The sequence below is a fragment of the Lethenteron reissneri genome, chromosome 6, assembly GCF_015708825.2.
Source record: "Lethenteron reissneri isolate LAM-NWPU_2019-01 chromosome 6, ASM1570882v1, whole genome shotgun sequence".
NCBI classification, from domain to species: Eukaryota; Metazoa; Chordata; class Hyperoartia; order Petromyzontiformes; family Petromyzontidae; genus Lethenteron; species Lethenteron reissneri.
The window spans coordinates 2,716,207-2,741,813 of NC_083784.1; the positions used below are offsets into that span (position 1 = coordinate 2,716,207).

At 47.9% G+C, this 25,607-nt stretch overlaps 1 protein-coding gene across 1 annotated transcript in view; it reads left to right on the top strand.

Moving 5' to 3' along the window:
* The window catches only part of UST (uronyl 2-sulfotransferase), a 131,972-nt gene that overhangs the window by 78,574 nt on the left and 27,791 nt on the right, over nucleotides 1–25,607 (top strand). The window contains exon 4 of the mRNA XM_061570029.1: nucleotides 20,702–20,781. Within this exon, the coding sequence (XP_061426013.1) occupies nucleotides 20,702–20,781 (80 nt within the window). The remainder of the gene's footprint in view (nucleotides 1–20,701; nucleotides 20,782–25,607) is intronic.

Genomic DNA, 25,607 nt, shown 5'->3' on the forward strand with positions numbered 1-25,607 from the left:
CTTGCTCAACTGTGATTTCACGACATTCCTCGTGCAAGGTTACAATTTCGTTCATTTTTCGATTTAAAGCTTTCGTGACTGCAGGAGATTCATCTTCTTGGTTCTTTCGGTAAAGTCACGTAGAATGGAAATAATAAAATAATAAAAATAAAACATAATAAAATAATTCTCACGACGTTTTGGCCACAACGCAAGCAGCCGTCCTCAGGTGGAGAACAGGTCTGTCGAGACGACAGTCAGATGGTGGTGGTAGCGCAGCGTAGCGCTGACTGCTGCGCCACCGCTCCCCACCACCACCACCACCACCTCCACCACCTCACTGACCAGCGAGGTGCCACCACCCCCCACCACCCCCCACCACCACCACCACACCTCACTGACCAGCGAGGTGCCACCACTCTCCACCACCACCACCACCACCTCACTGGCCAGCGAGATGCCATCTCGTCGTTAGAAACGCCTCTGTGAGCGACACGGCATGGGGGGAGCCAGCCACGGACCTTCATGCAGAGGCAGAACGAACAGAAGGTTGTAAATAGTTTTATGTTAATATTGCGTTGTTAAAGTGTTGGGTGATGCCACCTCGAGTTCTTGTGGCGGGCTACGGTGTACTTTGACGCAGAGGTCACAGGAGGTGGGCAGGCACACGTGGTATCGGATAAGAGGCTGAGGTGACAAGCAGATTAATCACCCCCCCCCCCCCTTCGCCGACCCCTCCTGAGGTAGCCCACCGTCTCGTCTTTGGGCTTCGCAACGCTTTTGCTCATCGGTATGAGCGTCGCTTCCCCTGCCTCCACCAGTTGCTGACGAAACGAACGGCGCTCACGAAGGAAACCCGGTTGGATATCCACGTTTTCATGAACAAACGAAACGAAACGACAAAAATATTCCCCGCAAGATGACACCACACGACAACCGACGCCTCTGTGCCTGCAGCCGCTTCGACCGAATCGTCCTGGACGCAAGCACCTGATCCTCCCGTCTGATCTCGGGAAGCCGCCGAGCAGGGTTGAGCCTGTCCAGTACTTGGACGGGGGTGGGGGAAGGGGGGGGGAGACTTCCTGGGAATACCAATTTGTTTATGGCCTGGGCAGTGAGGTGGATGGCAGAGGAGGGCGGTACAGCAATGGATTCTTGATTCTATTTGTGTGGAGTTTTTGGAGTGATTGTTCTCCAAGCACACCGGTTGTTGTCTTTTTCCCAACAAGCCAAACATCCGTTGATGGAATTGGCCATAACGTCTCCTCGATGCAGAACCCTCCTGCAAAAAAAACCCCGTTTTGATGAAGAAGAGTTGGCCGTTATTGCGCATTCATGTGCACACGTGTGGAGCACTCCTTTACAATGCGTCAAAAGATTAACCTTGAGGCCGCCCGCCAACAATATGGGCTGCGTGCGGTGATTAACAAACTCTGCAGGTGCTGCACACGACGTGGATGCAATCCATCGTCTGCACCTTTGTTGCGAGCGTCTTAACCGAGACCCATCGCTGCGCAGTGCTGCAATGTTCAAATTAAAATTCATTGACTTCTCATTTGCGAAGCGCGTCCCGTTAACGTCGGCCTCATCGCTCGCTCGCTCGCTCACGCACGCACGCTTACCAACAGATGCTCGCTCACGCACGCTGTTTGCGCGGTGGTGGTTAAAGCAAACCTGATTGACAAACACCCGTCCTAGGTGTTGGAACTTTATATTTCACAGGCGTGTGAAATAACCACATTATAGACGAGTAAAAATAATAATAATAATAATAACGTGATCTGTGTCAGAGCCGACATACTGTTCTCGCCCATACGTTGTTTAATATAAATATAAACCCAGGGCCGCTGGAGCCACTTGGGATGCCAAGCAATCGCCGAGTGTTGTTTACGCGAGCGGCGGCGTTGCTAATGGCGCGACTGACGTGCGTGCAAATTGGACGCCAATTTTGCAAAACAAATGAGGGAGCCTCCGGGGGGAGTAAAGCGTGCGAGAGCGAGCGAGCGAGCGAGCGAGCGAGCGAGCGGAGTTGTAGCGCGCTCGCAGTCAGGCCGACGGAGACGTTGGACGTGGCTTCTCCGGGAGGCATCGGCGGTCGTTAGGACGGGATAACATTTAGCGGATGATGATGGGCGGAGGAGCGGAGATTTCCATTCTGAGTGCATTTGCAGGGCGGCGGAGAAACCCAAATGCAGACGGCCCGCTCATTCCTCACAAATGTCTTCTTGGATGACGCTGAAATGGAAACGCATTAAGTGAACATAGCTTTGTGACACAATGATTCATGGACTTCATGCTGGATATACGACAAGTAATTTTGTGCAGTGTATTTTACGCTTTTTATATGAGTATTCAACTCTGCGTACGTATATATATCCATAACGATTTTCATACTTTTCCAGCCGTTTGTCCATTCCGTTGCCAGATGGAGGGGCTCGGCATGCTGCGTCGTCCTTGGGGGTAGTTTGATCGTACTTCACCACGCCGGTCAGCCTGAGTTGGCGAGAGGGAAGGGCTTCCCGTGACTGGCTCGGATATCACGCACTCCGAATGTGTCGGCTTGCGGCCGCGAATTCCAACTCTGAAATGCTGGGTTTTTGGAGCAGGATGTGCTCACTGCCGCGCAATTGCTCCACGTGATAAATTTGGGGTCTAGAGTTAGGGTTTTAATCACAAACTTTAGTGGCATTCAGCTTCGTTTGCCGGTCTTCATCGAATTCCTGCACGGGAGGCTCCCACCACCGAGCTGGTGGTGTCGTGTCCAGACACAGAGTAGCCATTTCGAACTCTGGCAGAGTTGTGCAAACCTTCGTATTAGACCATTTCTTTTGAGGACTGCTTTTTGTGTTTTAGTTTGTTGATCTTCCCCTGCGCCTCCGATTTAGCACGGTTGGCTACGTACGGTGAGAAAGAAAGTATTCATCCATACAGGAAGGGGGGAAGAACATTGCACGCTGGCACGGAGCTTTTACATTTCATTTGTGCGCTCTGTATATTCACGCAACGCACGCGGAGTTTATATCCATGCAGTAACTTCTGAACGAAGAGTTTTTGCAAATTTGGATTTTCTGGAATCCAATAAGCCTCAGGATTATAGCTCCCCGCACGTTCGATTAGCACGGTTGGCTACGTACGTCGCAAAAGAAGTTCAACATACGTACGTACAATTTTACATGGAAGCGGAAATCACAGAGCTACAGCAAAGATCGCTTCCGTTGTTGCCCACACCAGGGGCCAGCGATTAGCGTACTGTTCGTCACATCAAGTTCAAGGGCATTTATTGATTTATTTGTTTATTTCAAGTTCATTTATTAGGTATGGCCCTGTGAGCTATTCGGCTCTTGAATCGGGTGCAACCGCAACAAACAAAAAACAAAAACGTGAACAACAAAACATCTTAAAGTGAGAAAGTGACTATGTGCAAACAGAAAATCCAAGAAAAGACAGCAAAATATTGCAGAAAAAGCACCGTACACCAACGCTGTGTGCAAAAATCCCAGTGGGATGCAAGTCAAACAACAACAACCACAAGACAACTTAGATTAAGGCCATCAGTCAATCTGATATTTCAAATCTCAAGAGCTGGAATTTTTCGAAATAAAAAAACAATTCAGCGTGTAATAATTTTTTATACGTGACGGTAGCTTTTGCGACCGGGCTGAAACAACTGATGAGCTCGATTCGTGAAACCCGGTTTAATCCTGGGCGGCAGAAAACCTGGATTCGAACCCAGACTTCTCTCAGCGTTGTCAGCGCAGGGCCGCGATCATGCGAGCCACCCGGCCACCTCTGTAGTGATCGATTTGAATCGATGCTCTGAGAAGCGGTTCCTCTATTGCGCTGCCACGGGGGAGCCCAAGCGTATTGGCGCTATCAAGCGAGCTTGTTGATATAGCTCACAAGGACTTCCTCTTCGACCATTCATTTCAAGGGGGTGACCCTGAGCCTACCTCGCCCCCCCCCCGCCCCGCTCCCCGCATCTCATAAATGTGAACCAGAGCACAAAGGGGTGGAAGAGCTGGACAGGGGCCAGGGGGGGGTGGAGGATGAGCGTAGAGGAAGAGACGGCGTGTGTCGAGGGCAGTGCCCTGTTGCTCAGATCCCATTGTGTTCGCGGGAAGCAGATGGTCCTTTCCACCTACCGCACGCACTAACACGACAGTTATGCAATGCTGCTGTTCGTAACGAGTGTCGCGTGATGGGCTGCGTGCGCGTGTGCATGCCCACGCGCTCCGCCCCGTGTGTTACGAGGAGCGGCGGTGCAGCGGGTTGACGCGCTGAACTACGATCCCGGGGACCCTGGGATCGATTCCAGCTCAAGGGCAACACCAGTGACGTCGTTTATTGTGAAATTTCGGTCACAGTTCCTATGATCACTGTTACATTGCTTATGGCTTTATTTTGGTGATTTCGAAAACGCTTTTTGGTTTGGCCATGTTTGTTTGTTGTAGTACGGAGTTAGAATGATGGCTTTAATCTAAGTTGTCTCTTGTGGTTGTTGTTGTTGTTTGACTTGCATCCCACTGGGATTTTTGCACAGCGTTGGTGTACGGTGCTTTTTTTCTGGAAGACTTTGCAGTTTTTTCCTGGATTTTTCTATTTGCACATAGTCACTTTAAGATGTTTTCTTGTTCATGTTTTTGTTTTTTGCTTGTTACGGTTGCATCCGATTCAAGAGCCGAATGGCTCACAGGGCTATACCAAATAAATCAACCTGAACCTGATCATCAGGACCGGTTCTGAGCCTTTCCGCGATCGACTCTGCCCGGTGCGATGTGTGAACATCGCCGCTCGGGATACGAAGGCGGCCCGGTGTGGTACTGGACACCCACCCCCTAGTGTGCCGTGCCCGCCTTCATCGGTCCTCGCTAACGGCGCGTTTCCCAACAGTCTGTTAAAGCTACACGGCGGATCTTTGTCTTGCGTATGTATGTACGTGTCTGCACAAGCAGCTGTGTGCCATCCCGTGACTTGAGTTAGATTCCCGGCCATCCTGGGAGTTGAACTCCGGTTCTGGTGGGCCTCCATCCAGGTAGTGGTGTTTGTGATGTTCAACATCAGCACTGGAGAGAGAAGGCAGCCAGCCGAGTGTTGAATATCGTCCCGCCCCTTAATAACTAAAATATTTGTGTTATTTTACCAGGTAAGGCCCACTGAGCTATAGAGTTGCTTTTTCAGAAGTGACTTGGCCACCACAAATGATAGCTCAACGAAGTGGCTCATCATCACGTGGTGAAATTTATAACGAGCCCAAATACTCTAGGTGCGTGTTTCTTAAACGTCGAGGGGAACAAACGGAGGCCCCAGAGAAAAATCCACACGACAATGGGGAGAACATACAAACTCCAAATATACAGGCGTCAGGGTTGGGATCAAACTCACGACCTCCTGCATAGGCGCTCACTAACAGCACTTGCCTCCGTAGTAGGCCTCCGTAGTAGGCTGTATGTTGTGTGGTGGTTAGTGCACTGCGTTTCACATTTAGTGACCTTAGTTTGATTTTCAGCCATGTTGAACATCGATGACAATCGTTATCTGAACTTGTCCCAGTGCATCCCCACATAGTTGTTAATAAGTCATCGGTGCACGTGCGGACAGACAAGGGCAGTCGGATATGTCGCTGGCTCGGCACAAAACGATGAATTTATGAAGATTGCCTATTAGATACGTGGTGCATCGGCGTTGGTGCGTGTGTAAGAATCTGTTGCTTTTGATTTACGTTACATTGTACGTAATTACTGGAATCGATACGTTCCCCACATTGGAAAGAAGTTGAGTTATTCAATAGAATTGAGACATTGGATGGTGAAAATTCAATGTAATTGCTCGGGGTGAAACCTATTACGTCCCAAATGCTGCTCGCATCGCCCCTGGCTCTGATAGGTTACGGCCTTTAACCTTGTTCAATGAAGAGTGTGAGAAAAAGTAATCTATTATTGATACTTTGGAATGTATCGCATCAGCCTGCCCTCTGTGAGGTCTGTTGTGGGAGCCACTACGTTCCTCCACGGAGCCACTTCCCGGGAAGCCGCTGATGTCGATGGCAGGCGGCGGCTCTACGAGAATTGAGGAATGTGTGACCGGGCGATTAGAGGGGCAACTTGGGGGGATCACGAAAGGGTAGGGGAGGGACGGGAAGGAGTGGAGCGGAGGGGAGGGAAAAGGATGGGCGATAGAGAAGAGGTGAGGCTGTTCAAAGTTCAAAGTTCATTTTATTAGGTATAGCCCTGTGAGCCATTCGGCTCTTGAATCGGGTACAACCGCAACAAACAAAAAACTAAAACATGAACAACAAAACATCTTAAAGTGACTAAGTGCAAACAGAGAATCCAAGAAAAGACAGCAAAATATTGCAGAAAAATCACCGTACACCAACCCTGTGAGAGAGGAATGGGTGGAGGTTCAGGAGGGGGTGAGGTGGGGAGGAGAAACTGCTGAATGCAGAGGGGAAGTTTAGTTTATATTCTTAGGTTTTTTCGGTAAAGTAACGTAGGTAAAAATTTTAAATTAATAAAAGTTAAATAAAAATCACGACGTTTTGGAGGCAACACAAGCTTCCGTCTTCAGGTGGAACCGTCACAGCCACGACAGTTGTATCAAGTAGGCTGTGACGGTTCCACCTGAAGACGGAAGCTTGTGTTGCCTCCGAAACGTCGTGATTTTTATTTTACTTTTATTAATTTAAATTTTTTACCTACGTGACTTTACCGAAAAAACCTAAGAATATGAATCCTTGCAGTCACGAAAACTTCAAATCTAGAATTAAGGGAAGTTTATTCTGCGTGCCTCTGCCAACCCGTCCTAGGTGTTGTAACTTAACGAGCGCAACAAATGTGCTCGCGCGCCGTGACCCCCGCAAAAAACTCTGCTGGCGCGGCGGTGGCGTCGAGCGAGCGCGTCGGGCAATGTGGGCGTCTCACGTCTTCTTCGGTCGCTCGGCACGAATGCCGAGAATGTTCTAAATATAAACACAAGCACGCGGCATTGCAGCGTAATTGCCCCTAATGAGATTAATCGCCTCTTCGACTCTCTTATCGCGCACGAGTTCGGGTTTTCATGGCCACTGTTTACGCGACGAGTCGCCAATGTTGTTTTGTACTTTGATGAGCGTTATGCTAACGGTAAAGTAAATCATAATAATCGTAATTAATGATGATTTGCAGCCCTTCGTCAATCCACTGCTGGATGACGAAGGTTGTTTCGGTCCACGTTGGTTGCTTGGCTCCGCTTCATCCACGCTGCACGGCGGGGAGGGGGGGGCAGTGTAAAGCGGCACAACAATGTTGAACTTGTAACTTAGTTAAATTCTGCGGGGTTGATTCTGCGTTGCTTTCGTGCGTGCGGTTGAGGGGTCCGGTGAGTGTTCGTCTTGAGCAGGAAGCCTCCTTTGTCAGTGAACCCGTCTCCCCTCTCTTGCCTCCCACACGCGTTCTCCGTGTTGTCTACTTGGCCGGCCGCGTGCTCTAGAGATTACATTGACCGAGAGGAGAGTCCGTCGGATGATTCTTTGTTTCCCGGCTTTTCTGGCTCAAGCTGCCGTCTCCGCTCCCACGTTGAGCCCATGTGGCGGGCGCCGCGTCGGGAAAGCGACGCGTCCCAGCCATCTCATCATCCCGAACGATCGCCACCCACGCTTCCCTCCCACGCCTCCCCCCACCCTCCTCCGATGCTTGCTGCCTGACCCCGACATTCTTCCCCATTCCTGTATGTATTTCGATGTATGTTAAACTTTTTTCTCACCGTACGTAGACAACCGTGCTAATCGGAGGTGCGGGGCGGGGGAAGGACAACAAACTAAACACGAAAATCAGTTCTAAAGAAATTACTTTTTAATCTAGTCTGGAAGTAAATTCCAGACGGTCACCGACACGCTCCGTGTAAGACGCACACGAACTCCATCTCTGTGCCGGACACCCAGAAAACGTCTAAAAGTTTAAATATTTACGAACTGCATCTGTTGCGAGATAGAGTTAGTCTGTACCTTAAACAGAGCGTGTGGGTGACCACCCCCCTATGATAAACTAGATTCAATGTAAGCCACAGTGCTGACGTCCAGCTTGCTCCTCAACGCCGTCACTCTCTTGCGCACGCACGAACCTCGGAGCCAAGTTAGAGGAGTCGGCGGCGCAGCCGGTGATTTGCTCAGCCTGCCGGAAATGCGCAGTTGCGTCGAGCTGGACGAACGGACTCTTCTAGCCCTTGCGGCCTACGAAGGGTTCCTCGTGAATCGATGAGTTAACGAGCGAGGGGTCAGGTGGCCGGGGGTGGTGGTGTGTAGGGGGTCAGAGAGCTGGGCCCTCGCCGCCGAGAAGCCTGGGATTGAACTCCGTGGTTCGATTGAGATCATTATGCAATTGCTGTAGAGCGTCGTGGCTAGTAATGTTATACAGTTATATAAACAAGCCCTCAATTCTGGGTCTCCGCTTACTTGACCGAACTCGGCAGACCCAGAGACCTTGAAACCCGCTCAGAGGTTGCCTTTCTTAAGCAAATTCTGCTGGGTAATATTTGGCCACGTAAAAGGCAATAGGTCAGTGACTAGAATATACAATCCATGATGAATCCAGGTTCTCACGTGTCGCAAGGCTTTAGCTGGGTCACCAAATAACCACACGCAAAATCCCATGAATTAATTCGGTTTTTTTCGCTTGTTATTTGACCTAAATTCCAGCTTCTGAGAATGAAAAACGCCGTGCAACAAACCAATTTTTTGCATGGCCTTAATTTTAGCAGTAGTTCTATGACATCAGCTTGTGGGACTGGTCTCGAACACAGGGTGATGCACTGCTAGCTGCGATGGTTTTCGTGACTGTACACTTGATTTAATAATTGTAATATAACATCGTTGATTGGGGGGGGGAGGTAAATTGAGAAACAAACATTAAACAAGAAACCAAGTTACATTCATCTGTCGATGAATTATAATGGTATGGAGGGATGACATTCCCTCTAGCGCAGATGGAGCGTCATCTTGGAGGATGGTGAGAGATGATGATGGTTTGGGGAGGTATCATCCAGCAGTGGATTGGTCATGGCTGACGATGATGCATGTGATTTGTGTGTGCTATGCGCATGTGTGCTCGTGTGCGTGAATCTAAGAACACCGTCGAGGAAGGTATTGTTTGCATGTGCACATCACATTGAGAGTCATGTAACGAACAGTACGCTAATCGCCGTCCCCCAATGTGGGTAACAACGGAAGGGATCTTCGTGGTAGTTCCATGATATCCACTTCCATGGTCCATTGTACGTATGTTGAACTTCTTTCGCACCGTACGTAGCCAACTGTGCTCATCGGATGTGCAGGGGCTGTCGTCGTGAGGCTTATAAGGTTTGCAGAAAATACACAATCACAAAAACTCTTCGTTAAGAAGTTACTGCGCTGACACAAACCTCCCGTGCGTTCTGTGACTTTGTGGAGCATACAAATGAAATGTAAAAGCTCCAGGCCAGCGCGCTTTGTGGATTAAATTGCAATTGCGTGCACAGGAATGTTTAAACTCCAGAATACAATAATTGTTCTCAAGTGACTTTTTCACTGAAAGAGTTTGGGGGGGGAGGGGGGTGGAAGTCACGAGATGAAAGAAAGGCACTAAAGTAGAACAGAGATGCAGAAACCCTCCAACCAACTTGTTACCAGTCGAAGCAATGGGAGGAGTCTGTCTCATGTAATGTTTAAAGGTTCTACTTAGTTTTTCTCTGGACGTCTGCCACGTGTTGTTTCTTTAATTAAAAAATATCTTAGCAAAATATATTTTGGGAAAAGGAAACACGTGCCAAAGAGACAAAAATAGCTCTTAATTTACGTGTACACGCTCGGGATTGACTCCAAAGCATTGGATGAATATGAAAAATCCAAAAATGTAAGTTATACGTGCAATTTCGGTTTGGCGGAAATCCAAATTGTTTTGATTGGTGAGGAAAACTGGAAGTGTTAACATGGTGGCACTGCTGCCACCCCTTTTTTCCCCCCGCCAAAAATGGTGCTACGTTGTATCCAACGAAGTCAACTTTCGTGAGCATGTAGACGCAAAAAAAATCTGAATTGGAAAATCCAATAATTATCCAAAATTGTCGTATATTTCATCCGAATCTCATCTCTGGTACAGGAACCAAGGCGGTGTGTCCTAGAAATTCTGACACATTTTCTACGCTTTGGTAAAGGAATAAAAAAAGATTAACTTTGCTGTGACGGGCTGGCACAGGGGTCAGAGCACTGACCTGGCACCACTGCGATCCTAGTCGTCTAAATCTGGGTTTCATTAACCCGTGATTAAACCGGTTGTCAACTGTGGCAAGCTTGGACTCTCAGCCCAGCCACCGATGCCTGCACGAAATTATTATATTCTTAAATTAGTTTTTTTCTTCTTGGTTCTTTCGGTAAAGTCACGGAGAAGGGAAATAATAAAATGATAAAAATAAAACATAATAAAATACAATTTTCACGACGTTTCGGCCACAACGCAAGCAGCCGTCCTCAGGTAAAGAATAGGTCTGTCTTTCCGACAGACCTGTCTTTCTGACAGACATGTTCTTCACCTGAGGACGGCTGCTTGCGTTGTTGGCCGAAACGTCGTGAGAATAGTATTTTATTATGTTTTATTTTTATTCTATTATTATTTCCCTTCTACGTGACTTTACCGAAAGAACCAAGAAGATGAATCCCTGCAGTCACGAAAGCTTTAAATCGAAATTTAAATTAGTTTTTGTTCTCGAAATTCTGATATCGATGTCACTTCCAATGGCACGGTCGAAGTATCCCTTCGGCTCTCCCGCAGAGCAATGCAACCCCTTCGTGTGAAGAGAATGGACCACGGAAATGGATATCACAGGGCTACATGTGAGATTTCTTCCAGTGACTTTTTAGTCCACACAGTTAGAAACACTGCACTGGCCCCAAACCTGCTCTGCCATATGGGAGCAGTAATTTTTCGTCGCAGGAAAATCAATCGTTTAATTCTCAGTGTCAGAATAGGAACAAATTGTGTTGATAAAAAGAAACATTTAACGTGGCGATTAGTGCTCACGCCATCGGGAGAGCCCAGCTTCGTGATCGGCGGCTGCCTGAATCAGAACCCAGGATCTCAGTGGAAAAGAGCTTCATAGCTCATCGGATTTCTCCAGGATAAATATGATCCTGATTAGTGGTGCCCACGGAAAAATAAGTTAATGCCTCAGTGGGCTTGGCCTGGTAAGATGGGGATAGTTTAGCTTCACTGGGTATGCGTTTTGGTGATTTGTTTACCTTTCTTGTACGTTGCACTACTACCGTGTTCTTGTACTGTTTGTTGTTGAAAAGTTCTTACCCCGTGCCCCGACTGGACATGTGTGTAAAGAAGAGCTTCATAGCTCATCGGATTTCTCCAGGATAAATATGGTCCTGATTAGTGGTGCCCAGGGAGCGCTTTGACCTCGGAGCCACTCAGCGGCCACATCCTTTGAAATGCGTTTCAACAATTTTCGTAAGAAAATAATTGCACATTTTTTAACATCACTAAATTTTTTTAAAAAATTTGCTCATTGGTAGAGGAGCCGAGTGTCAACATTTAGAACCTGTTCTGTGGGTGTGGTGTGTGTACCCATCCTGGTAACCCGCAGTGGAATGCACACAACTGGTGTTTCCTTCCGTTACTTCCGTCCCACTGTTGTTTATTTATCTTCTTACCTGCGGGTTCTCTCCGTCCGCTTATCTGCCCAGCCATCGGCAGCATTTCCTTCATGCGATTTGCCCTTGTCCTCACCGCTCTGTCTGGGACAAAGGGGGGGGTGGGCAGTTCAGCAGTTGAGTTCAGTGGCGACACAGCCGAGCATTTGCCACTTGTTGCAAATGTTCGTGGTTCCAGCTCTCGTGAACACCGGCGACGGGGGCGGACTGGGAGTTCATTTCACCAAGGATGCGTTGCTTGCTCCGTAGTGGCCGCCAAATGATCCTGTCGTGTTATTACAAACGAGGTGAGGGTGTGCGTGCCGGGGTCGTGGTCCAAATTTGTTAATAACTTGCGAAATTACTTAAATTGAGTAAAAACCACATGGCAACGCTGACCCCCCTTGCCACTGGGAGACTATACCCGCCTGTGAAACGTGCGGCGCCTCCGTGACAGCCGTGCGCTGCAAGAACGGAGCGAATACCAAAGGTGTTAAAATTATTATTTTTATTATTTGTTTTTGCAGGGCTCATTTGCGGACATTCCGTGAGCGGAGGTTTTTTTTTGCTAGCGGCTCTGTTAACGTGCAACTCTAAAACAAACGGTCGTGTAATTTGGGCCCAGGGGAAACGTATCATCCAAAATCTGCCCTAAAACTGCCTAAAGGCTTATTATAGCCAGCCACTCAGATACTAATTCAGGGTATGTGTATTTGTATATATATAGCACGGAGTGGAAGGCTCATCTTGGGCGGCAATTTCATTTGTTCATATATTTTTCTTTGGGGGGGGGTGGGGTGGAGAAAAAACGGCCACTTTAAGTCGAACATGAAAGAGAAATGCGGTGAATCGGAATGCCACGCTTGGCTTTTGGTCAGCTCTTGGGGCCCCATGTGTTGCCAAGATCTGGTGGGTGCACGGCCTGCAATTTTTGACTTTGCCTCTCAGTGAGAGACGCCCATTAGCCTGGCCCTGAGATATGCTGTGACCTTGGAATTTGTAGAGGAAAGGTCGAGTTGCAATTACGGCATCTGGGTTTTTTCTGCGCACGGCAGATCTGTCATCGTCACGATCCGTGAGGGCAGAGAGCCCGTAGGTGTCTACTGCACATTTCGTCATTTTTTTCCACTTTCCTCTCCGTCTTCTGCCATTATGCCGAAGTGATGCCACATCTTCATGGCACCAATCTCTTACGATGTCGTCGTCGTGAAGGCATTTCTACGTGACTTTACCGAAAGAACCAAGAAGATGAATCCCTGCAGTCACGAAAGCTTTAAATCGAAATTTAAGCCATTCTCTGTTAGGCTTTCCTCCCTTCAATTTTTTTCCAAACAACGCATTTTTAATGTTCACGTCGTTGTCCCACCCTACACGTGCGTCCAAATAGTGTGCACTGTTGATTTGAAGCTTTCGTGACTCCAGGAATCCATACTCTTTGGTTCTTTCGGTAAAGTTACGTAGGTAAACAAAATAACAGATCACGGCGTTTCGATCGCAACGCAAGCGACTGTCTTGCGATCGATACGTCGTGATCTATTATTTGTCTACCTACGTAACTTTACCGAAAGCACCAAAGAGTGTAGTGTGCAGCACTGTTTTAAAGTCTCCGTGACTCTCTGCCATCCAATATAAATTGGTGGCTCAGAGTCTCGGCTCTTTATCGGTTTGTGGAGGAAGCCACGGAAGGTTTTCGCTCATGGGAGCCCTCACCTGCAATGCGGGATGTCAACATACAGGCATCGTCTCTTGTTAAATATTTGAAGTTGTACGACCGTTTGCATGGCATGAGTACGATGTTGCAAACGTGATCTTTGTTTATACATACACAGTTTACACAATCTCCTGTACACACAGCATGCAATGTATAATACTGTACGTATAGTGTGTACAGTTTATACAATACATACTGTGTTTATGCTGTATATGTTTATTATGTTCACGTCTTTGTGATACAAACTTCATGGTCTTACATTGCAAACCGCACGCATGTTGTGATGATTTGATTTTGATATAGTGCCCTTCCGATACGCTGGAGCGTCTCGGAGCATTTTACACCACACCTCGCCTCAAACAATTAAAGGGCACCCCGAGTGTCAGCTGTCCCTGTGGGCCCAAGTTGACTCGGCACCTGGCCTGCAAATGAGCATTCGTCTGCCAGTAGGTGGCGACCATTGCTGCAGACGTGACGCGGTATTTGTGGTATTTACGGTCATCACGGCTGTGGTGTTAATCGGGGCTGCCGCTGGATTCGAACCGCGAACCTCTGCAATAACGCCCCCCACCGCTAGGGGCGTGTCACCACTGGCGCATCTGAGACACGACACACACACATTGCAAACGTGCACCCATTTCAGAATCAGAATATTTATTTATACTGGAGGAATCCGATGAGCTATGAAGCTCCTCTTTACACACATGTTCAGTCAGGGCACGGGGTAAGAACTTTTCAACAACAAACAGTACAAGAATACAATAATAGTGCAAAGTACAAGAAAGGTAAACACATCACCAAAACGCATACCCAGTGAAGCTAAACTATCCCCATCTTACCAGGCCAAGCCCACTGAGGCATTAACTTATTTTTCAAAAGCGACCTGCCCACAAATAACAGCTCAGCAAAGTGGCCCACCATTTGAACATTTATCGCACCAAAATAATCTAAATAACCTCAATGCATTTTGTGAATGTCGATGGAAAAACCAAAGGACCCGCAGAAAAAAAATCCACGTGACCACGTAGATGCAGACAGCCCGTTCATGTTCGGGGGGCTCGCAAGAGCCGTTTCATGAGTGGTATAGTTGCAGGGATCCACTTAGATACAGAAGAAACGTGTCCCTTCGGTGTGCAGTGCTGTACATCTTCTTGTTCTTGCAGGAAACACATTACGTCGTTTAAGCAAACTTTATTTTCTTTGACTGCTGGGGTATGACTAATGCATAAATGCGCAAAGCGGCTTAACAAGGAGCTGCACTGTTGTGTCACGTAGCCAGTGGTGTGTGTTGACACTGCGAATTTTTATGCGTCGCCTGCTTTGGCATTTCTCCCACAAGGAAGATCAAATCGTTGGCACCACCGCCATTAGGTCATTCCACAAGAGGGCTTGGACCAACTGAAGCGATGGCTCCGGCCGCTTGACGCTCCGTTTACTCTGACCGCTCGCACATCCGCTGAGCCGGCCGGCCCGCTCTGGGACGAGCGCTCTCTCTCTCTTGTCGACGCAAGCGCGGCGTTCGCTGTGACCTCACCTCCTTGCCGCTCTGACGGTGGTTGGGGGCAGGCGAAGGAGGTTCTTTGTCGTGCGTCCACGCACGACGCTCGCTCCTTCCAGGCAATCGAACTTTGGTCGACGTGGTCACGGCGCAGTGGGCGTGCTAACTTCCGCGCCGCCGCTCATTTTCAGATGAAATTTTCTGCGTCATTTTTGCTTCTTCCAACCTCCAAGTTGTTCCATTTTGTCCATCTCGGTGTCGTGCCACGTGACGAAAGATCCAGTTGGAAATGTCAGAGCGGTGTGCCCCATGAGAATGGATATGGAAGAGATATTTTTACAGGACTTGTTAAAAATCTATCGAGTGGGCCTTATTTTAAATAATTATCCAGCAACTTCTCAATCCAACCGTTGATGAGGAGGGTGGGAGGGCAGAACGGGACCGGTTCTGACGTAACTGTGGCTCAGAATCCAACTCGAGTCACTTAGTTCTAAGTACAGTACGTTAATCACCGCACCACCACTCCAATATTGATTGTCACGTGAAAAATAGACTGGTATTTTTAAAAAAGCTCAAAGCTGTAATGTAATCTTGATTTGAAGCTTTCGTGACTGCAGGAATCCATACTCTTTGCATCTTTTGGTAAAGTCACTTAGGTAGAAAAATAAAATACAAAATAACATATCACGACGTTTCGATCGCAACACAAGCAGTCGTCCTCAGGCGGAATAAATAATCCAGCAGTGGAACTGCTGAACCAGCGAGAGAGCTGTTACAACAAGAGGTTAAATATGAGAAGTTTCACTGCTCGATTATTTTTTCCGCCTGAGGACGACCGCTTGTGTTGCGATCGAAACGTCGTGATATATTATTTTTTATTTTATTTTTCTACCTACGTGACTTTACCGAAAGAACCAAAGAGTATAGCTGTAATGTAGCCAAATCAAGTGCAGAATGACGTTTAATTAATCTTTTTTAGTCTGGTGGACATTCATTGATGGTGGATCAGAGACCACCAACCTCACTGCACCTGAAAAACCCAGTTTAATGACGGGGCCGCTGGAACCCGGAATTAGGATTTGCGCTTTCAAAACGATGTCGGCTCAGCCCTCTGACCTACCGGGGCCACTCGGCAGCTCCTCCGTATAATGAATGTGAACGCTGCTCGTGATTTACATTTGTAATCCCAGCACAACGTAGAATATGTATTCATTATTGGCCGCTGAAATGTAGGCATCTCTAGGGGGGTCCCCCACGCACGCCCTGACGAATGTTCCTTATTATTCAGTTGTTTTCAGGTGAAAGCATTGGCGATGTCTCCCTGTGGGGCAAATCGCCGAGGAGAGATTTTTTTTGTGTTTTTGACTATTTTGTCAACATGCAAATCAGGCCCCCTGGTGTTGTATTTCTTTGCGGTGGAGTACTCTGATTAAGTTCACATTAGCATGCGACAATGGCGTAAGTAAAATGCAATGCCATACATTTCTGGGTAAATTTTGAATAGGGGGGGGGGGTGCCGAGGGTGGATAGAGTGGTGGTACCATGGTTAGAGTGCTGGTTTTTACCGCGCCGCGCCGTGAACTCGACAAACTGAGCTCAAATTTTGATTTAAAGCTTTCGTGACTGCAGGGATTCATCTTCTTGGTTCTTTCGGTAAAGTCACGTAGAATTGAAATAATAAAACAATAAAAATGTTAAATAATTCTCGCGACGTTTCGGCCACAACGGAAGTAGCCGTCCTCAGGTGGAGAACAGGTCTGTCGAGGAGACAGTCTGACAGACCTGTTCTCCACCTGAGGACAGACTCTGTCTCCTCGACAGACCTGTTCTCCACCTGAGGACGGCTACTTGCGTTGTGGCCGAAACGTTGTGAGAATTATTTTATTATGTTTTATTTTATTATTTTATTATTTAAATTCTACGTGACTTTACCGAAAGAACCAAGAAGATAAACTGAGCTCAGTTCCCGGCGACGGTCGACATCGGTGGCAAGTGTTGTCTTCACCGGCTCGGGGTCCTCCTGCCCCGCTCCCTCGTCAACCAGAACTGTGACCAACGGGGTGAAGTATAACCAAGCAACCCCCCCCCCCACCTCCCCATGACCAAACATGGCATGGGGAGGCCTTCATCCAGCAGTGGATCGACAAACATTGTTATCTATCAAAATAGATTTAATCGTCTTGGTTCTTTTGGTAAAGTCACGTAGAAGAGAAATAATAAAATAATAAAACTAAAACATAATAAAATACAATTCTCACGACGTTTCGGCCACAACGCAAGCAGCCGTCCTCAGGTGAAGAACAGGTCTGTTGGAAAGACAGCGTCTGAATGAAAACCACCAAGCTTGGCAGCGTATATAATATACGTGTTTTTTCACCTGAGGACGGCTGCTTGCGTTGTGGCCGAAACGTCGTGAGAATTGTATTTTATTATGTTTTATTTTTTTTATTTTATTATTTCCCTTCTACGTGACTTTACCGAAAGAACCAAGAAGATGAATCCCTGCAGTCACGAAAGCTTTACATCGAAATTCAAAATAGAGTTGCAGGTAAATGTGCGTGCGTAGCCAGGCTGTGGTGTGCCAGGGGTACGGGTGAATCGCGTGCTCTCAATTAACTCCTCGGAATTCCCTGGAACAAGACGAAAACAAAGCAGGTCCTTGCGGCAAGCATCACGGCCCCGATGGGCTTGCCCCTGTTGTGATAAATGAGCATGCGGGTTAGGGGCTATAAACAAAGCCTTGCGGTACGCGAGCGTGAAATACTCCACCCAATTAAATAATTTTCATGTCCCCAGTTGCTTCGGTCCGTGCCTCCTTATATGCACTGTTCGCCGAGCTTGTATCCATTCCGTTGATCTCTTTTGCCCTGAGGTGTTCGTTTTGATTGTTCTAATTATGCATTATGAAAAGCAAGTATATATCATCAAAATTGGCGGTGTGCTTTTGCAAAGCTGAACTTGGTAATGCAAATGGACACAATCGACAACACTGTGACGGCAGAGCTGCTGTTAAACACCTGATGGTGCTGGGTGTAATCGACAGCGAAACTTAGAATGTAAACTTGTCAGAATTTAGCTTTTCAACAATAGTCAATTTGGAGTGATGTGTTTTGCCCGTAATGTGACAACCTGATTTGATTTTCCCTGTTGGGCGAAGGAGGGCACAGCTGAAAATTGCCATGGTACCGACGCGATCTAACCCAAAAGTTGACTAATTACTGTACTGTGGCCTCAACAAGAAAGCTTTCAATCATTGCGCATTACCTGCTGCACCACACTTGTTCAGAAAGGGCCATTAATTAAGAGGACGGAGAGACGCGTGCCTGGAATTACAATGAGAAGACGGAAAGAGGAAGACATGAGAGGTGGTGGTGGCTTGGGGGAGGCCTTCATCCAACAGTGGATTGACCATGGCTGATGATGATCAAGAAGACACTCATCCATTAAAACTAATTTTGGATCGTCAGCATCTGTGATTTAATCGGACATTATGGCAGCAGTGTAGGCCGAAGCGATGTTGGAAGTCGCCGGGGTTGGGTCGGGATGTCCCCTTGATTTTACCATCACCCGACGCTCTTGAGAAATAAACCCCCTTGTTGAATTGAGGCAAGAGAACTGGGAGGAATTAACTGGGATTTCGTTGGCATTGATGAGGTGAGTAGGAAAGGAGGGGGGAGCTTCCGAGCTTTTTAAAACTTGGCAGCATTGTCTGCCAAAGAGGGAGAGTTGACAGTATTACGGAGGCATGGAATTCTTAGTCTGTCCAGGAATAATTTAGCATATATATGCATTGTTTTACATTGCTGCATTGTTGCTTTGCATTTAGTTATATAATATTCTCTAGAATGCTCCTCGCTTGCTGGCCTCACTATCTATTAACCCATCATGACCCAATACATTTAAATTGTATATATATTTGATCTTTGGCACTATGCACGCATTTTAAATTGTAGTATATATTTTCCTGAAAGTTATTTCAATTGTGCTCTCAGCATCGTGTCACGACACGGGGAAATTTGCATTCAGAGCTCGCTCAGAAAGCCGTGCAACATTGCGCCCATGTTAAGAGCGGCCTGTGGAAGGTGATAACCTAGAACTACTTCTGAGGCCTCTTCAAGTGCACTACCTCAATTGATGGTGCCACTTTTCACTCGTTCCGTTCAACGATTTTGCCCCAAATTGTGATAAAGAATTTCCATTTACATATTTAGGCCTCGAATGTAGTAGTGTGCAATATTAAGTGCAAAAAATTAAATATTTTTTTCTTTTTGCTGCGGTCATCGGTGACGAGTCTCGGAGCGTCATCTCGCTCGACCTGAGCACCCAGCTTCGCCTTGAGTGGCTGCCTGCATTTGAATTCAAGATTTCACACCGTGTCAGAGCTCAGCGCAAGCCACCTATATTGCACGTCATTTTCAATGCGCTGTGTTTTTATTGCTGTTGGCAGTTATATTCATATTTTCCCTTTCCGCTGAACAGCAAAACACGTCTTTCTCGTAATCCCTATACGGTCAACTTTCCCAGAACGCACCCCATCTTGTCAGATCTCGGAAGACTGGGCCTGGCGAAGTGCTTATGATGGGTGACCACGGTGCACAACAGGTGTTATAGGCTGCGACGCTACGTCGTGCTCAGCAGAGGTCATGGGCGATGTTTTCAGGGGGGGGCATGGGGGGGCATGGGGGGGCACGGGGGGGGGGGGCAACGCCCTGCCCAAACTGGACACCTTTAATTGATTTTATTTCTATTATTTCTATTATTTTTTACCTACGTGACTTTACCGAAAAAACCTAAGAGTAGTTATTTTAAGCAGTTTAAAATAAAAGATTGTGAATTAATTATTTGTCTGTATCTGCGATTCCTGGTGCGTGGGACAAAGCAAACCCCTGCCGCCCCCCCCCCCCCCCAAATATAGAAGTCAAACGCCGCCTATGGCAGAGGTCGAATGCGGCAATTTCCATGCAATTTTTGTTCATCTTCTGCTGGGTGAGGCCCTCACCATGCCGCACGCTTCGTGGTGGGGTTCATTTAACCATACTTCACCATGCCGGTCAGTCCGGGTTGGTGATGGTGACCGAGCATAGATGTGAGCATAGTACAGTACAACTATGGCTTTTTGTTGCGCTGCGCTTTGCTGCTCACAGCGTAGGCTCTTGTAATGTTGTTATTGTCGGTCTGATGCTGCCCATTGCTGGGCAAAGGGGGGCTCCCCATTCTCTCCCCAGTCCTCTCTTTCCCAAGTGGCTCCTGTCCAGTTGCGGCCCGCTTGACTGGAACGCCGTCTTACTGCTGCTTTGTCCTCCGCTGTCTCCCTCTCTGCCTCCTTCCTCTCACTCCGCTCCGTCGTTAACTTTGTCGCTCGGTGGCGAGATGTCATCTACCTCGCCTGGTATGCAGGAGGTCGCGGGTTCGATCGCGGCCCTTGTCGCCCGTTGTATGTTTGGAGTTTGCGTGTTTCTCTCTCCCCATGGCCGCGTGGATTGCTCTCCGGGTGCTCCGGTTTTTCCTTCCACGTTCAGAAACATGCGTTTGGAGTATTTGGCTGCTATAAATTTTCACGTGATGAGCCACTTCGTTGAGCTATCATGTGTGGCCAGGTCACTTCTGAAAAAGAACTACATAGTTCAGCGGGTTTTACCTGGTAAAATTAAAAATTGTTTCGTTTTTAGTGCTGCCACATTGCAAATCCATTTGTATTTCTTTAACAGCAACCTCAGTGACACCCCTATTCGTCATTTTATTTCCACCATTCCAAAAGCCCTATCTCTTTGCTGCGTACAATGCACAGTACGGCGTCAGGCGGCGTATGACAGCGGGTGGTGACCCGTGGAATGCTCACGGCGGTGTTTCACTCCTCCTTTGTCTGCAGTCGGAGCTGATCAAGAACGTGAGTGGCCTGGAGAAGCCGTTCCTCTTCACGAGGCATGTCCACTTCCTCGACTTCACCAGGTGCTCACCCCCCCTCACCCCGGGGCTCCGAACCGCTCCGTTCGTTGCCAGCGTGCAAATTCATTTTCACTAGGAAGTTGCCCAAGCCCAAGCCACAGCAGCGCGCGCACGTGTTTATCGTTCTCGAGGTTTAGCATAAATGTACAAATGTACGTTGAACTTCTTTCGCACCGTACGTACCCAACCGTGCGAAATCGGAGGTGGCGGGTGGGGGGGAAGGACAACAAACTAAACGCAAAAGGCTGAAGAAGCCAAACTAAAGGAATGTATTGCAGGCCTTAAGAAGAAGTGAGAGAAACTTCCAAAGAAATGTCCTTGAAGTTTGCCTTGTAAATGATTTATGTTGCAGGCTTGTGAGTGGTATGAGGCCGTATCACCCCGCGCGTAAACAATGTGGCTTTTATTTTCTAAAATGGGAGCCCTGGATTTGAACCTAGTCCTGGATTTGAACCAAGAATCTCAAAGGTGCTGGGCTCAGAGCTCTGACATTGGCATAAGCATTTCTGTTACTTGAGTCACTTACAAATTCCTCCCAATCTGCCCTTAGAAACCTTCACAAAAACCGACAGGCAAGCGAAAACAACGTGGACACAAACAAACAAACGCGTTGGAGCTGTGTAAATAAACAAGCGCTCTCCGCCACACGCAAGCACCTTGATTGGTGCCCGTTCAGCAGCAGTAGAATCAAGAACCGCACTTTATTTCTTGTTTACAATGTACGTTCAAGCTGGTCACGTGTAACTTTGACAAAGCACCCGGCGTGCACATCGGAAGGTCGTGAGTTCAACACCTGGTCGGGGGGGAGGGGGGCAGAGGTCGGGTTAATGCACACCCACAATCCTGGCAGGTTTCATGAATAGCAAAAAATTGTATGCCACTTTTTCTTTCAAAGACGTTCATATTTAAAGCTTTCGTGACTGCAGGGATTCATCTTCTTGGTTCTTTCGGTAAAGTCACGTGACTTTACCGAAACAACCAAGAAGACGTTCATAATGTATTGATCCGCGGATGGATTTGCCTCTGCCTTAGGAATGTATAAATTTAAATCACTGGGGTCAGATACAGCGGCAATAAGTATAACCAGTAAAAACAAAGTTTTTCACTATAAATCCTTTATATGCGTGGCGGCGAGAGTCCTCTCGTCCTCTGGCTTGAGATGGCTGCCACCTATGGGTCAGATGATTGCATTGCACCATTAAGCAATTGGTAATTAAATATATTTTTGTCCTAAAAAGTGTAAAATTTTGGGAAAAAAATTTCACCAACATTAATTGTCACGCACAACGAGTCTGTGTGGAAAATGTCAGCTCGATTGGATCACGAGAAGTGGGTTATAAAACGACCGAAAGATTTGCACGGTCCTAAGCAAGCAAGCGAACTTAATATAAAGGATTTAAAACATGAGCACCCACCTAGTGATCGGCATGCGACCATCCAGTGGCTGCACTCGGCAAAAGCAAACCGAGCAGCAGCATCTCATGGGTGGGGTGGGGGCGGCTCCACAAAATATGAGCTCAGATCCTAAACAACAACAATGAGCTCATCACCATTGGTACCTCATTTGCCAGTAAAAAATATGATAATTGTTTTTTTACCCTTTTATCTGGCAACAAAACTAACACCTTTTTTTACGAGGAGTCATGTTTGCATAGACCACAATACCTGCAGTCATATATTTTTTGTTTGCATTATGACTGCAGGTATTGTGGTCTATGCAAACATGACTCCTCGTAAAAAAAGGTCTCAGTTTTGTTGCCAGATAAAAGGGTAAAAAACCAATAATCAATGAGTTCATCGTCACAAAGACAATCGTTATCTTCTTATCTACAGCTTGCCTGCAGCCGTCTTGTCTCACCCCGCAGTGTCTGTCACTTGTCACCATCCTGGTTTGTGTCCGCCCACCATTCCTGTCTCATCTGCAGCCCCCCATCTCGTTGCACCTCCGTCTCGCGTTGACATCTCTCTCATTGCACTCCACTTCTCTCTCTGTCTCATACCTATCTCTCTTCTCCCCATCTCTTGAGGTCTCTGTATCTCTACTGGCGTCTCACTAGAAGTTTTATACATTTTAAAGGGGGTGCCCCCCCGCCCCCAGTGGGCTAGCATGGGGGGAGGGGTGGTGGGGTGTCGGCAACCAAAACAACAACAAGGGGCGTCATTTGTTTCGAATTCCGTGGGGGGGAAAAACTCAACCTACCAAGAGCCACAATGCACTGTGGTTAATACGAGAGGGTGGCCCTTGGTAAATGACTGTCACGAAGCAGCAGTCCTCAGTGAGCCGCACGCAGCTCCAGAGTTGCAGGTTGCCAATCCCTGCCCACGGTAAACTGGACTTCCATGGTGAACTGGACTTCCATGGTGAACTGGACTTCTGTGGTGAACTGGACTTCCACGGTAAACTGGACTTCCATGGCAAACTGGACTTCCATGATGAACTGGACTCCCACGGTAAACTGGACTTCCATGGTGAACTGGACTTCCATGGTGAACTGGACTTCTGTGGTGAACTGGACTTCCACGGTAAACTGGACTTCCATGGCAAACTGGACTTCCATGATGAACTGGACTCCCACGGTAAACTGGACTTCCATGGTGAACTGGACTTCCATGGTGAACTGGACTTCCATGGTGAACTGGACTTTCATGGTGAACTGGACTTCTATGATCAGGGGTCGGCAACCAAAATAACAAGAAGCACCATTTTTTAAATTCGAATTTCAAGAGCCCGCACTGCACTCCTCTTAAAGAGTCGCACGCGACTCCTGAGCCGCGGGTTGCCAAACCCCTGGGGCTAGCAAAGCCTCCTCTGCCTTGGCGCTGAAGGTGCTGACGGCAAACAGAGAAAAATCCACGCCAACGCTTCCCCGCTAGGAGAGCCCCAACGAGACTGCCCCTCTGCAAGCACAGTTGTCGGCCGTAGGAGATTTCTGGGGAACCCTGAAAGTGCCGCACTATTCTCATTATTTGTGTGCTTGTTCCACGGTGTGTTTGTTTTATTTGATGCCCAGCTTGGCGAGGCCCTTCAAAGGCTGCCCAGTTTGGGGCCTGCCTCAGCCTTATCCCTGCGTGTACCAAAGCAGTCTCACAGCTTGCCTGTCAGCCGGTCACACGTGCTCGAATGTATTCGCTCGTCCCCTTGGACGTGAGGACGACAATCGCCTGTTCTTCTTTCAGGAACTGTTGGTGGGGGGTTTTTTTCTTTTCCTGTTGCATCGTACGCAAGGCCGAGTCCTTTTTGTACCCACGTCGTCCGCGTGTGTTCTCTGAAACGTTCGTGCCACGCCGCACGCGCTGGGCCGACCACGGGGAGCGGGGCCGGTGACCAGCGAGAACGCCGTGACCGACACGCGCACTCGCAGACGGACAATTTCAGTTGTAATCAATGTTTCGAGCGTGGATTTACCGAGTGCCAACGCCCCACGACCATTATTCCGAGCTGCAAGGAGGGTGGGGTGATGGGGGTGTTAATTGTGAGAGCCTGGGAAGAGGGAGGAGGAGGGAGAAGGGAGAAGGGGGAAGGAGGAAGAGGAAGGAGGAGGACATCACAATGGAGGAGTGATGAGATCGCTTCGTAACAGCGTTGATGCCCACATTACTGAGTGGAAAATAAAATAAACAAATTACTGGAGCTTGGGGGGGGGAGGGGGAGGAGGGGTTGTGCATGCTTCCAATTAACATTAAGACACATTGATTACGCCGCTCAATTTGCATATCCCTTAAATTAAACAAATGTAATCGTTTCCACCACACTTCATTTGGGCTATTAAAAAAAAAGCAGCACGTGTGTTTGTTTTCAAATGATGTGTTATGTGCGTGGAATGCAGCTGAACTTTGAATTGTAGGAACTGGAGCGTTGGGGAACGCCCCCGCTTTCCTCAGCAGATGAAAATAATCGTCCCCGGCGTGTTTTCGGGTTGTGCCGCATTTTTTGTTCGGCACGGTGCCCGACGTTACGCTCCACATCCTCGGAGCTTCTTTGAAATCATGAGAGAGCTACACAGCAAAGACAAAGATCCCTCCCGTATAGCCTCAACAGGCTGTTGGGGCGCAGAACGGCACACGAGGGGGTGGGTGGCTAGCACCACACCCAGCCACCTTTGTCTCCCCGACAGCGATGTTTACACACAGCACCAGGTAGCCATTTGAGGCTGAGTCAACCTAGGAGAGGCACAGGACCGGTTCAGAAAATTGCCACTGGTGTTGGCCGTGAGCAGGAATCGAACTCTGGTCGCCAGGTTTGTCTTGGACTACGCTAACCGCTGCGCCACCGCTCCCTTACTCGGCACAACCGCGAACTCATACGCAGCGGGCAATGAGACTGCTCAGATTAACCTGGCATGTCACGGATTCATTGGTACGGATCGATTCTTACACTCAACGCGACACGCGTCAGAGTGTGCGTGTGTACGTGCGTATGAATTCCTTTTGACTTACGCAGGTTTCAAACTCAAATTAAATGATAATTTTCGTGTTGTTCTGCACTGGTTCCACCTTGTATGTATGTTTAACTTATCTCGCCAAACCCGCACTGCGGTTAGATATCATTCGCAGCCCACAGTACGTGCCCTTGTCCAGCGGCGAATGGACAATAACGGTCCGTACCTGTGCGTATATTCGCGCATACCTCTAGTTAAGCGGAATTTATTAGACATAACGAACGAGGCAGAAGAATATACTCGAGAAGTGGGCAAAGCAAACGAGACGCTGCCTAACGAGATGAACAAGGTATCGACCCTTCGAATTGAATTCTGGTACCTAAATCATCCTGAACGGCGTAGCTTGTCGGAGCTCTACGATTTTTTCGCAGCTGACATTATGGTACCCGT